The 12,927-nt window shown below is 38.2% G+C and overlaps 1 protein-coding gene across 1 annotated transcript in view; it reads right to left on the reverse strand.

The window, feature by feature from the left end:
- Positions 1–12,927, reverse strand: part of GRM8 (glutamate metabotropic receptor 8) — a gene marked incomplete at its 5' end in the record, with an annotated part of 794,384 nt that overhangs the window by 424,761 nt on the left and 356,696 nt on the right. The window contains 3 exons of the mRNA XM_080936530.1: positions 8,381–8,518; positions 9,443–9,597; positions 10,427–10,562. Of these exons, the coding sequence (XP_080792656.1) occupies positions 8,381–8,518; positions 9,443–9,597; positions 10,427–10,562 (429 nt within the window). The remainder of the gene's footprint in view (positions 1–8,380; positions 8,519–9,442; positions 9,598–10,426; positions 10,563–12,927) is intronic.

Consider the following 12,927-nt stretch of genomic DNA (forward strand, 5'->3'; position numbering starts at 1 on the left):
AGAGTCACACAGAAGGAACAAATCACATTGGATACCCATTGGAAGATCTGGCCACTAAGCAAGGAAATCCATGGAGTAGGTCAAAGAGACTCAGACCCGTTCTGGGAAAGGCCTTCAGAGTTAAGACAGGAACAAAGGCAGAAGCAAGCAGCAATCAGACTTCAGGCTTTCAGGCAGTTAAAGGGCTTTAGATAGTTCACCTAGGCCACATAGACTCCAGTTTGTTTTTCTACAATATGAAAGCACTGGGCTGGCTGCTGGACACCTCTCACTCCTGTACTTTATGTGCAGTGTTATGGTTAAAAGTTCATTTTCTGACATTGTCAAAGTATCTTTTGTCCTTGACAAGGCAATTTTTTAAAAATCTTCTTTATGGGTTTTGAAAATACAGGTGCATCTGTGTGAGTTTTGTTATATTTAGTAATGAGGCTTTCTGCCTTCAAATTTTCTTATGACAAAACACACAAACATACACACCTGTGTATTTTACTGATCTGCATATTAATTGAAGATGGTACAGAAAGCATAGGTTACTGATTGCAGAATTTTGCATTTGCTGATAAATATTAAAATTGTTATTTACAATTTTAGCAGGCAACACCTTGAGTTTATCTGTAACTCTTAGTACAGTTGAATATTCTGCTCAGTAAGCTTCAGGTGGTGTTGGTATCAATGTAAACTATCACAGCCCTGGAGCTTACTGCATTCAAGCCACCTGGAAACTGCTCAGAAATACAGAATAGTTCATCCAAGACCTACAAAATCAAATCTGCATGCTAACAAAGCCTGTAGGTAATTTGTGGGCACACAGCCTTTGTAGAGGCATTGTTATATACTGTGGTTCTTTCAAAGCTGATCTTTAAAGTAGGTGATTGGGGGGCTTCTCTGTTTCGCTTTCAGTTCTCTCGAAAGCAATGAGTTGGTGAGCAAACTAACTATAATTTAGCAAAGTGACTTGCTTTAATTCAATGTTACTGGGCTTTAGAATAATGCTATAAAGTCTTAGTCTTAGCTCTATAATGGCTGGGAAACAGAAAACGATATAAAAGGCTTTGAGGTATCCTAGACTCACTAGTAAAACCCACATATAATTGAAGGGCCATATGAAGAATATTAAAATATATACTATTTTCTGTGAGATTGGATAACAACCAACTGCATTCTCTCTAGTGATTTTAAAATCCGGCAATGCATTGTGCCCCATATCATTGTGTGGAATGTCCCCTCCAGGCTCATTTATTTGAATACTTGGTTCACAGCTGGAGATGTCATGTTGGAAAACTGTAGAACATTTTATAAGCAAGGCATGTCTGAAGAATATGGGTGGCTGGGGAAGGGTAGGGGCTGGAGTCAAGGAATATAGCCCAGTACCACTTCAGACATAGATCTCCTGATTCCAGCCTTTGATGATATATGATTGATAGATAGATAGATAGATAGATAGATAGATAGATAGACGATAGATAGATAGATAGATAGATAGATAGACGATAGATAGATAGATAGATAGATAGATAGATAGATAGATAGATAGAGACTTTAAAAGCTACAGCTGCCAGAAACAGAGCTATACCAGCCCCTATGGAGATCACGGCCATCTTGCCGTGGTGGACTTTAGACAGTGAGCCAAAGTAAATTTCTCCTCCTGTCTAAAACTACTTCTGTCAGTCATTATGTTATAGGAATAAGAAAGGTTACAAAGACATACATAAAGCATCAGAGAGGCACAAGTAAAATGTTTTTGATTATGTGGGGAGAATTATGAAGTAAGTAAGTCATAAAAACAATCTGAAGGTAAAATACAAGGACAAATTCCACAAAAAAAAAAAAAAAAAAAAAAAAACCCTCTAGGAATCTAGTTACAGCTCTGAGATTAACTCTGAGTGGTTTTAATAATTCACTTCCCTGGTTTCCAGTTTCTTTATCTAGAAGATTAGAAAATGATTTTGATTTTACATTCTCTCTCTGAATTCTGAAATCTAGTATGTCTGAAATCAATGCCTGTTTTACCATCTCAGATGCACCTATTGGAATTCAATACAGAATTTGAGAAATGCAATAAATAAGTCATTCTGGAATTTTTGCTATTTTACCTGCCAAGAGCAGAAGCAACTGGGCCAATGGCCACCTCGGAGTGTGAATATGCAGATGCTCTCTCCAGTAGAAGCTTACTTAGTCTGGGCAAGGGGACAGATAAGACTATCAGAGCACATAGAAAAGATTATTATTTTCATATCTTTTCATTCTAAATCACCAAATCAAATGGCTGAAATTCAATCCTACTAACTACCCAATTCTTTTATAGAGCCTCTTGTTCCCTGAGCAAATGGAGAAGAACACCATCATATCAGAGCCTTCCGTAGCAAATAATGACTGCTGAGAGATAGCTATCCCAGAAAACTTACCTGGTTGCTCTGGCACTAGGAAACAAACTGACAGGCCTTTCCAGGAGCTAATTATTGTGCCTGCTATTTGGTTCACTGACAAAATTGCTTGTTTGTAGGAAGAAACATATCTGTGCATTGCTTTTTCCATTACCACTATTTCTATCATCATAAATAAGAATCAATAGGCCATTTCATGTAGCATATGCTCACCACCATTTATAACCTTAGTGTTGGCCATATATGGGCTAAGCTGGATGCCCCAGTGAGCTGGCTGAGCATTAAAACACAGCAGACAAGGGAAGACTACTAAATTTAAGGGGATAGTGAGCACCTGTGAGCACCCGTGGAAAGGAAGGAGCACTGTTTGTCAATACAGATGTAGCACAGTGCCTGGCACATAGTGGCTTCTTGAAATGAATCAGGAATCATCAGGTGGATGCATGATGGGTGAATGAATCAATCATTTCGCAGAAGGTCCTGAGGGCATAAATGGAGTTGACAGGCCTTCTTGGAATAGTGTTTTGACAACAGGAAGAGTATAACTCCTGGTGCAGAAATAATTACAGAGACAAGAGTTTGCACTGAAAAACAGCCCTCCTGTGAGCTGAAAGCTCAATCATATGCACAGGATCCTATGACAGTCACTCTGGGTCCTCATAAGAGAAAACACTAGTGAGAGGGGGGCAGAGACAGGGAGATGCTGAGAGAGACAGGGAAGATGGAGGAGGGGGAAAGAGACAAAGGATATCTCTTCAGAAAACCTCTTTTCTGCTGGTGGCAATCTTGCTGAACAAAGTAAAGTCATGCAAAAGACTTATGAGAGGAACAACAGAGGAGGTAATAGGAGGTAATGCAAAGACTATGAGAAAGATGACGTTGAGGCAGGAGCCAGGATGAGAAGAATGCATGTGGGAATTTGTGGGACGGGGAACAAGGAAGACACTTTCCAGGGAGTCAGATGTCTAGGACTGGGAGATGGAAGGCACTGATGCTGAGAACAGAGAGGAGGAGGGAGGAAAGGTCACACAAGTGTGTACAAAATAACAGCCATCACCACTGACTGCATGGGTTGGAGAGTCCTTTTTCCCTTCTTGCCAAAGACAAAGCGAATTTTAAGTAGGATTAAGTAGTGGTAGCTTTCAGAACTCAGCAGCTCTCAGAAGCAATAATAACTACATAAATAGCTAAGTGGAGGATAGGAATTACCTCACTTGGAGTTTGGCCAGCATATCAAAAGTTAGAAGCATTAACGCCTCTCTCTGAAAGCTTTCCTGAGACACTGTGGGAATGGGGAGGGGAGGGAAATCATCGGAACCACGTTAACATTAGAAAGAGGATGCTCCTCACTGCTGGAAGACATTCTGTCTCCTGGAAATTAATAAGACAGACTCAAACCCTGCTGAGAAGCACATTCTTATCTATGTAAATATATTGCCAGTATCACCCCCAATGGAAGCCAACTGCTATAGTCACCAATTACTATAGTCTAATATAAAATTTTACTCTACACATACAATCCACAAGTGATGATCTAAATGGGGGAGAGAATCCGTGTAAATTCTTAGAGTTCCCTTTTCTCCTTGTAAGTAGTTAAATATGAATTAAAACCTAAACATATGGGTGAGGTCTACACGAAGCAGTCAGGGAACAACTTCAGAGAGTACAGATCTCTCCACATTGTGGCTCTCAGGGGACCAGCACAGGTCACCACTCTTGATGTAGGTGCCTTTTCCTACTGATCCATTTCTGTGGTCCAGCAGATCAGCCTTTTAAAAGCCAATTAAAAAAATAATAATCTTAGGAAATCATTCACTCATGCAAACATAGTAAGTTTTTCTCTCAAGTATTTGACCATTAATGGTTTATCATGTCCCCTTATTCTCCAAAACGGATCACAACAATAGTCTAAGGCACAGATGACTCTTCTTACAGATTATAAAGTTTTACAGGGTACTTTCCTAAAGTAAGTTATAACACCACTCATTGTTTGTTAAAAACAGAGACAAACAACTTCACTGTCCCTCAAATGATATTTGAAGAAAATATTGACCCAGTTCCCTAAGCTACATTTTACCCCAGTACTTCCCTCCTTGCACTAAGAAATAGCTCTAATTGAACAAATTATTACATTTATAACAGTATCCAAATAATTCAAGGAAATATGAAGCAAACTTGTCACCATGGCTCCCTTCAATAATAAACTAGTTCAGTTTTTATGCCTGCATGAAGTAGTAAGTGCATTCATCTAAATATGTCAACAGTGGAACGTCATGTATTAATTTACTTGGAAAACAGGAGTTAGGAAAACCTGGTGATTTTTCAAAGATCCCATTAATACAATATATGATGAGTTAGTGATCTATTCACACACACACACACACACACACACACACACACACACACCACAGGAAAAAAATGTTTCTCTATTTCATGAACTGTCATAATTTACAGCCCCAGTTTAACCAAGAGGATTTGAATTTGTGTAGTACCAAATAATAATATTCCAATTGAGTGGTAAGTATGGGATGAGAATATAAGTCTGTGAGAAACTCTCTGTTTTCATTTGAATCTGGATTGTCCTAATAGATTCATGTTGGATGGCCCTGAAAACTTTGGGAGGTAAGGCCTAGCTGGGAGATTTAAATCAGAAGTGTGTCCGTGAAGGCCAAAATCTGTGTCCAGTCCTTTCCTTGCTCTCTGCTTCCTGTGTGTACCATGAAGTAAACAATCCCCTGCCCCACCGGTTCTTACCATATATTCTATCTCACAATGGGACCAGAACCAATAGAGCCAAAGACTCCACTGGATTGACAACTCTGAAACTGTGATTCAAATTACATTCTTTTTGGCTTTTACTGCTTTGGTTTGATTTTTTTTTATTTTGTTTTGTTTTTATTGTTGTTTTTGTTTTTCAAGAAGATGAGGAAAGCAATGGACACATTCTCCTTATAAGATTTTATTAACTTGTCTTTTATTTTCTACTGTTCCTTATGACTCTTCTCCATATGACCTTTGCTGTTCCTAAAGCAGCCCGTCAAATGGATTCCATGCCTTTCACCTGAGGACCCATTATTGCCTTTATTCGGATGCATGCTCCCAAATTCTTCTGCTGACTAAATAAATATGCACTGTACTTGCAGCAATGTAGTTGTCTGAACTTTATTAATACCTAAGTTAAAAATTAACAAATATCAATCAAGCTGCCCCTATAATATCCCCCTAAATAAATTCTGTTATTTAGGAATTCTACCAGCTTCTTACTGCCTGCCCTGAAGCTTCTCTAGAACTTCTTCTTCTAATTTATATGAAAAACATGCTAATATGCCTAAGCCTTTTCAAACCTTCATTTTTAAATTTTTCTCAGTTATTTCATTCATTTATTTGTCAAAGTCGTCTTAAGAGCATATTTTCTTCCTCCTCTTCTGTGCTTAGCCGTACAGTTTCTCTGTCTCTCTCCGACATTTTGTCTCTCTCTGCAAAACAGCAGCTCTGTGCAGGGTATCTTTCCCTCTGCAGACTAAGAAGAACCTTGCCACTCAATTTACTTTTCTCCCTCAAGCCCACTATTTTGTTACCTTTTCTGACTTCCCCCTGTGCTAATTAAGGTTGTTCTTGTTGTTTATCAATTTGACACAATCTAGGATTAGGGGAGAGGAAACTTCAATTAAGAAAATGCTTTCCTCAGATGAACCAGTATGCAAGTGTACTGGGTAATTTTTTTATTAATGATTGGTGTTAGATGACCTAATCTGCTGTGGGTGGTGCTACCCCAGTGTCCTTGGTTGTTCAGGAGAGCAAACTGAGCAAGAAATGGAGACAGGCCAATAAGAGCATCTCTGTGTGGTCTTTCTTTCACTTCTTGTGTCCAGGTTCTTGCTGGAGTTCTCTTCCTTGGTTGGCTTCCTTCAGTGGTGGGGCATATGTGGGCTATAATATGAAAGTTTAAGCAGAAACAAACCCTTTCTTTCCTAAATTGTTTTTTTTTTCATGGCGAATTATCACAGCAAAAGAAACTAACACTCAGATATTACCCTTGACTTTTCTATCATTATTTGTTCTTTCTCCTATAAATGCATTTCTCCTATAAACAATTCCTATAAATTAGTCCTTGTGCCTAATTCTGTATTTGAACTTCTCATGAACTTCCTATACTGTCCTAGACCTTGTGTTGCCACCCACTGGTGAACGACATGGGACTTATCAGAACTAAATCCAAGGTAGTTCCAAAGCATCTTTTTTTTTTTTTTTTTTTTTTTTTTTTTTTTGTCCTGATGCTTTCTCAGTTGGCTAATTCCATCACCATTTCCCCAAACTGCCCTGTCAGGGATTTACCACACATGCCTCCATCTCTTACCTCCTCTGCTCCTCCTCTGCTTCAGTGCTAATCATTTGCTCTACCTCCCAGAGCATACACCTGTGTGTGCCCTGTATCCCTTGGTGGTGACTACCTATCACCAGGACTATGGCTGAGGTCACAGACCTTCCTGCTTTACCCCCCCTGAACTCTTGACCTATTTATTTTTCTGCTATAAGAATCTTCTTGAAGCTGCTACCTGAACAATTCCTTTGAGTGAGTAAATAGTCCAAGTCACTTGGCTCATAAATGGGATGAAGCCCAAACCCTTCCATTCTGGAGACTCTGAAGAGAAGCTGAAGAACATGTTTTATATTTCCTTTATATGACCTGTGCTCTCAACCTCTGTTTAATTGTAACAATCTAGTTACCAAGAGCATTGTTTTTTCTTTTTCCAAACCAAAAAATAGTTCATTCTGGTTTTAGACCCTGCCATTTTCCTGTGTTTACCTGACTGACATCTTCATATGACAGCAAGGTCTCCTCCAATGTATCATCCTTGTGTCACTCACCCTTGGACCATGCAAACTGCCACCCCCTGTCCCAGCTCCATCCTGTCTCACTTTTGTATTCTTCTTTTCTTTCATTTCTTCTAAGTTTGTCTCTGGATCACATTAGTTCTCTTTCATGTTTACTTAGTTAGTTCCTATCACCTCAAATGCGTATGCAAATTCACAAGCATGATTCTTGTGTCATTTCCCTCCCTCTTGGCACAGTAGGCCTAAAGTAAGATTGTCTTGTAATAATTTTTGCATCTTCATATTCTTTCTGATTCTATGTCTGTGAGAGCATTTAGCATGTTCCCAATAGATGTGAGGGGGCAGAAATTAGGACATCTCAAAACATAAGTGAAGAGGGAAAAATCATGTCCAAATACTATAGTTTTCAGCGTGGTTCTCACTAATGATATCTGGGAAGTTTTTTAAATCATAATATTAATAATATTCTTTAAATATCATATTTATTATATTAGTCTCTAATTATATTACAGATAAATGTTTACATTGACCTGGTATTGTGAACTTATTAAATTCACGGCTTAGTAGTAACTGCTAAGGTTCTATAGGTTCCATATCTGTTTCTATGTACATAATCATGTTATCTGCAAATAAACATAGTTTTATTCCTGCATCCAGAGAGGGACATTCAAGGATGATTATTTAAAATACAAGCTAGAGAAACTAAAAGCATCAGAAATCATAGCTGCTGGAGCAGTAACTGTTATGCTAGATAGAGATTAATAGTATGATGGGAAACACATTCTAATAGTTGAAAAATACTTGTCTTACAGCAACTTATAATCAATTTACAATGATATCTTGCCCATTTGCCTACATCCTATAAAACACATTAAGGTACTTTCCCAGAAGACTTTTAAAATAGTTTACTCAAATACAACTAAAATACCCCAGTGCTGCCCCAAATGGTATATTTTGGATGAATGATTGCTGATAGAGTGTAAAATCCAATGTAGAAGCTTCAGTTTATTGAGTGATGAGCTCATGTTCATCTTTGTTAAAGAAACATGAGACACAAGAAGACAGGGTCCCAATGGCCCACATCTACTGGCACAGAGAAACATTTTAGTTCTTAGGTAAAGCTAAAGCAAGTGTAACAAGAGAGACATATGAGTGTCTACCTGTGCATTTCTTTATGTGACTGTTCCTCTTCCCATGTGATCCTAATTTGCATCCAAAATTTTCCTCCCAAAATTCTGCAAACCACACATTTCTTCGATTATTAGCAAGAGTTCGGCTTCTAAAGTATCGATCAAACCCTGTGTTAGAGGAAAAAGGTATGATTTCAGTATTCGTTCAAAATCAAAACAAAATATCACCAGAACATTGAAGAACTGTTTTATTGTATAATATTTATAGAATATAATATATTACATATTATATATATAAAACAAAAGAATAATTATTTCCTCTATCTCTGAACATGAATTGACAGTCCAGACTTCACTGCACCCACTACTGTGTCTCTGTCTTCTGTATGTTCTCTTTTCAGCTAATCAATAAGGCAGTTAGTACTGACACAATTCTCTAGAGCCATGGCTAGGTAGTCAAACCACCTTTTTAAGCAAAGACACCAGACAAGAATGCCTTATCCCAATGTTAAAGATAGGAATTTAGGTCATTGTGAAGAGTATTGAAAAAATATTTGGGAAGCAGACCATCAGTCTACAACTGTGCTCTAGATTTTTCCTTGTTTCATTTATTTCTCCATGGGGCAATTAACGTAATATATCTATTATTCCATGCTGATTAATCATGCAAGTTCCCCCCAACAATGCTATAACCACCACAAACATCCATAAAAGTGCACAAGAGTAAACTACAGTAACTAGTGTCATGGAAATGTCCAATTGTATAATAGTGCTCTTAAACAAGAAAAGAAAAATGTTAAAGTGGTTAACATTCTATATATTTAACATATAATGGCCGCAGAGTGGAAATGACCGCTGTGCTGACCAGGCTGTATATTCCATTCAGAATCAATGATGAGTATAACTGAGATTTGAATTATAACTTTAAGTGTTTCATTTCTTTCTCTCTTTTTTTTGTCTCTAGTATTACAGATCAAACCCAGAGCCATTAAATACACTAACCAAGAGTTTCACATCTAAGCTATATCCCCAGCCTGCATCTGAATTTTGATTTGACTAGGATGAAATGAATTATCTTTATTGCATTCTTACCATCAATTGATGCTCTTTTAGGCAAAATTGTCACAGCCCCTTCTGCGATCTCCTCCTGCTGATAGACAGGTGCTATTTTGGATCCCCAACTATCTGAGCCAATCCATAGAAAATGCCCACTCTGGTTTAATTTTTTTGCTGCTTCCAATATCCTCCTATAGGAATAAAATAAAATGAAAATATGACATTTTAGGGGGAAGCACTATATAACACCAGTGCTGAAACCTGAGTGTGTTGTCCAAATTCTATGTATCATGGAAACTTGATTTTGCAAGTCATATGTTAATAGTTTGGTGGTAGGATTTGAATAAGTAAGGAGAAAGGGGGCCCAGGATGATACAAATGACCTTATGAGCCCAATGTGAGATTTTTCTCTGAAATGCCATTTGATGACTTCTGAATCTTCACACATAAGACAAGCCCTCATCAGTTGCCAAGAAGCAGCTAGAACCATACTCTTGGGACTCCAGAGCCAAGAGCCAAATAAACTACTTTTCTTTATAAATTACCCAGTCCATAGCCAAACGTGTCTCATTTCTTATTTCTTTTAAAATTACCAAGCTCATGGTATTTAGTGATAACAACAAAAAGTGAACCAGAACAATCAGTTTTATAAAGGTAAATATACTATTAGGTCATCATTAAACAATTAGCCAGTCATGCTAATTGCTTGAGTCTTATCATTTCCTGAAGGAAATGCAACAGAGACTCCAGCATGTGTTAATTGGACTAATCCTTAACCTGTTCTCATCACTCCCCCTCTCATTCTGATGCATCTCATTTTGCTCAGCCCCAGGTTTTATTCTGTAGGCATTGCCAAAATACAAATGAGGAGGCTGTTGGGTCTGAAGCAGAAGGTAGTCTGTGGGTGCAGAGGAACCCAGTGATTCCTGTGAAATCTCACCAACTTTTTACACTGTTCATAAAACATATTTGGAAAGGATGTGAGGCACAAATCTGATCCTGTAGGAGAGTAATCAGCACCTGATGTCATCCTCGTTGGCAAACATAATCACGGCACGAGCATTAGGTGTCTCCAGCAGGCGTTTGATAATTTTTTCAAATTCTCCAGGTCTTGGTTCACGTGGGATTTTCTGTGATTGAGCAATGCAAACACCACCTGTTTGAGGGGAAAAAACTTGTTTCAGAAAAAAGCATTTATTTAATTAAACCTTGATGAGGTTAATTACGTTGTAAAAGCACATGATTTGCTACAAAATACTGTTTTCCAAACATTTGTCATTCTGGCCTATTGAAAGTAATTTAATCTGTTTTTATTATAATACATGCACTAAGTGAATAACACCATTATGAGTTCAGTTTTCTTCCACAAATTTAAACTTTGTGTGTTGGGGGGGTGTGGCATGGTAGTTTAGAGAAGAAATGTAACCTGTGAGGAAAGCCTAGAGATAAAAGGAGAAAGAGACCTTTTAAATTTGTTTACAAGACTAAACAGGAGTGATAAAATTAGTAAAATCTCTGACTGTATTGTGTGAGAGGCTATTCTTGAATAGCAAGAACCCTTTTCTGCTTTTCTTTGCTAGTAGATCTCATTTACATTTCATTTTGTTTTGTTGCTAATAACATTGCTTCGCTCTTCAGCAAAGTGTGTTGTGAGACAAATAGTCTTCAAAACTATCCAGGAAAAAAAAATCAAACATTCAAACCCTCCATTTACATAGGCTTCCATCATACAAATAAAAATGGCTGCTTAAGCCAAAAGGAAGGAAAAGGGGGGAGGAAAGGAAAGGAAAGGACAAAGAACTTGGGACTCTTCTTTCACACGTTCCTAAAACTATGAGGCTCCAAAGGGGAAAAAAAAAGGAGAAGATTCTGCCTTCAAGATTGGATGGGATAGCAGAAAGAGCGTTTTTTGTTTTGTTTTGCTTTGTTTTTTTCTAATTGCAGTGGAGCAGAGACAAGCACATTCTAACAGTGGAAAAGAAAATAGAATTAGCTATTGGTTTTTCTCTTGCATTGTAGCTTAAATGGACTTTTTTGAGTCAGCCAAGAATTAAGACACCATTTGTAACTCTGCTTCACTGGGCACAGGTATTTTTACTTCCAACAACAGACAATAACTGCAGTCAGTCAATGATTATTGACTGCCATTATAGCTTATGCATTAGATTCTGAAAAACCTGTGTAATCTAGGAGACACCATACAATCTGGTGACAGATACTTAATAAAATACATCTTCCATGTATGTAATAAATTGAAGGATTACAGAAACACTTCATGCAATGGGAGCAAGGAAGAAAAAAAATGAGTGATTGAAAAAGCCAGATTTCAAAGAACACACATGCACACCCCTAACTACATGGGGGAAAGTGAGACATTCATAATAGAGTGCAAGGAGTGACTGAGCCTAGCTCAGTGTCAGCCTAGAGTATAAATGGGTTAAAGGCAGAGTTGGAAAGAATGTCCAGGTTCAGAACATAGATACATTTATGCAATATCCATGCATTACAACTTATCCCCATTATGAGGGTATTGGGTCAAGGTTTTGGGGAGGGTACTAAGTAACCAGGATTGAGTTCTCACATATTAAATTAGGATCCTTTCTTTTCTTCTTTCTTTTTTTAAAATACTCTCTGTATTTATATTTGAAATGTTATCCCCTTCCCCAACTAGCTCCCATCCCCCCCTCCACTTGTCTAGAGTGGACTCTTTCATAATCCCCATCTCCAACACAGTGCTTTGGCATTTCCCTACACTGGGAAAACATGCCTTCCCTGGACCAAAGGGCTCTTCTCACATTGATGCCAGACACTGCTATCTTCAGCTACATATGCAACTGGAGCCATAGGTCTCTCAATGTGTGCACAAAGGTTGATGTTTTAGTCCATGAGAGTTGTGGAGGGTTTGGTTGGTTGATAATGTTGTTATTCTCATGAAGTTGTAACTCCTTTCAGCTCTTTCAGTCCTTTCTTTAGCACTTTTATTGGAGTCCCCATGTTCAGTCAGAACGTTAGCTGCAAGCATGCTCAGCTGTATTTGTATGACTCTGGCAGAGCTTCTGAGGAGGCATCTCTATTTGGTTCCTGAAAATAAGTACTTCTTTGAATTAGCAATAGTGCTTGGGTTTGGTGGCTGCATAATGGGGTGGATCCCCAGGTGAGGCAGCCTCTGAATAATCTGTTCTTCAATCCCTGTTCCTTTATTTGACCTTGAATTTCCTCCCAGGAGTGTTTTGTTCTCTCTTCTAAGAAGAACTGAGGCATCCACATTCTGGCCTTCCTTCCTTTTGAGCTTCAGAAGGTCTGTGAATTGTTTCTTGGGTATTCAGAGCTTTCTGGAGCTAGTATCTGATTATCAGTTACCTCACTCAGGATGATAGTCTCTAGTTCTATCCATTTGCCTAAGAATTTCATAAAGTCATTGTTTCTAATAGCTGAGTAGTTTTCCACTGGGTAAATGTGTCTCACTTTCTTAAATTGCAAAGGTAAAAGAAGGGACTGGAGGAAAAAGAGGAGGGAAAGGT

Source organism: Micromys minutus (assembly GCF_963924665.1).
Source record: "Micromys minutus genome assembly, chromosome: 23".
Classification (NCBI taxonomy): Eukaryota; Metazoa; Chordata; class Mammalia; order Rodentia; family Muridae; genus Micromys; species Micromys minutus.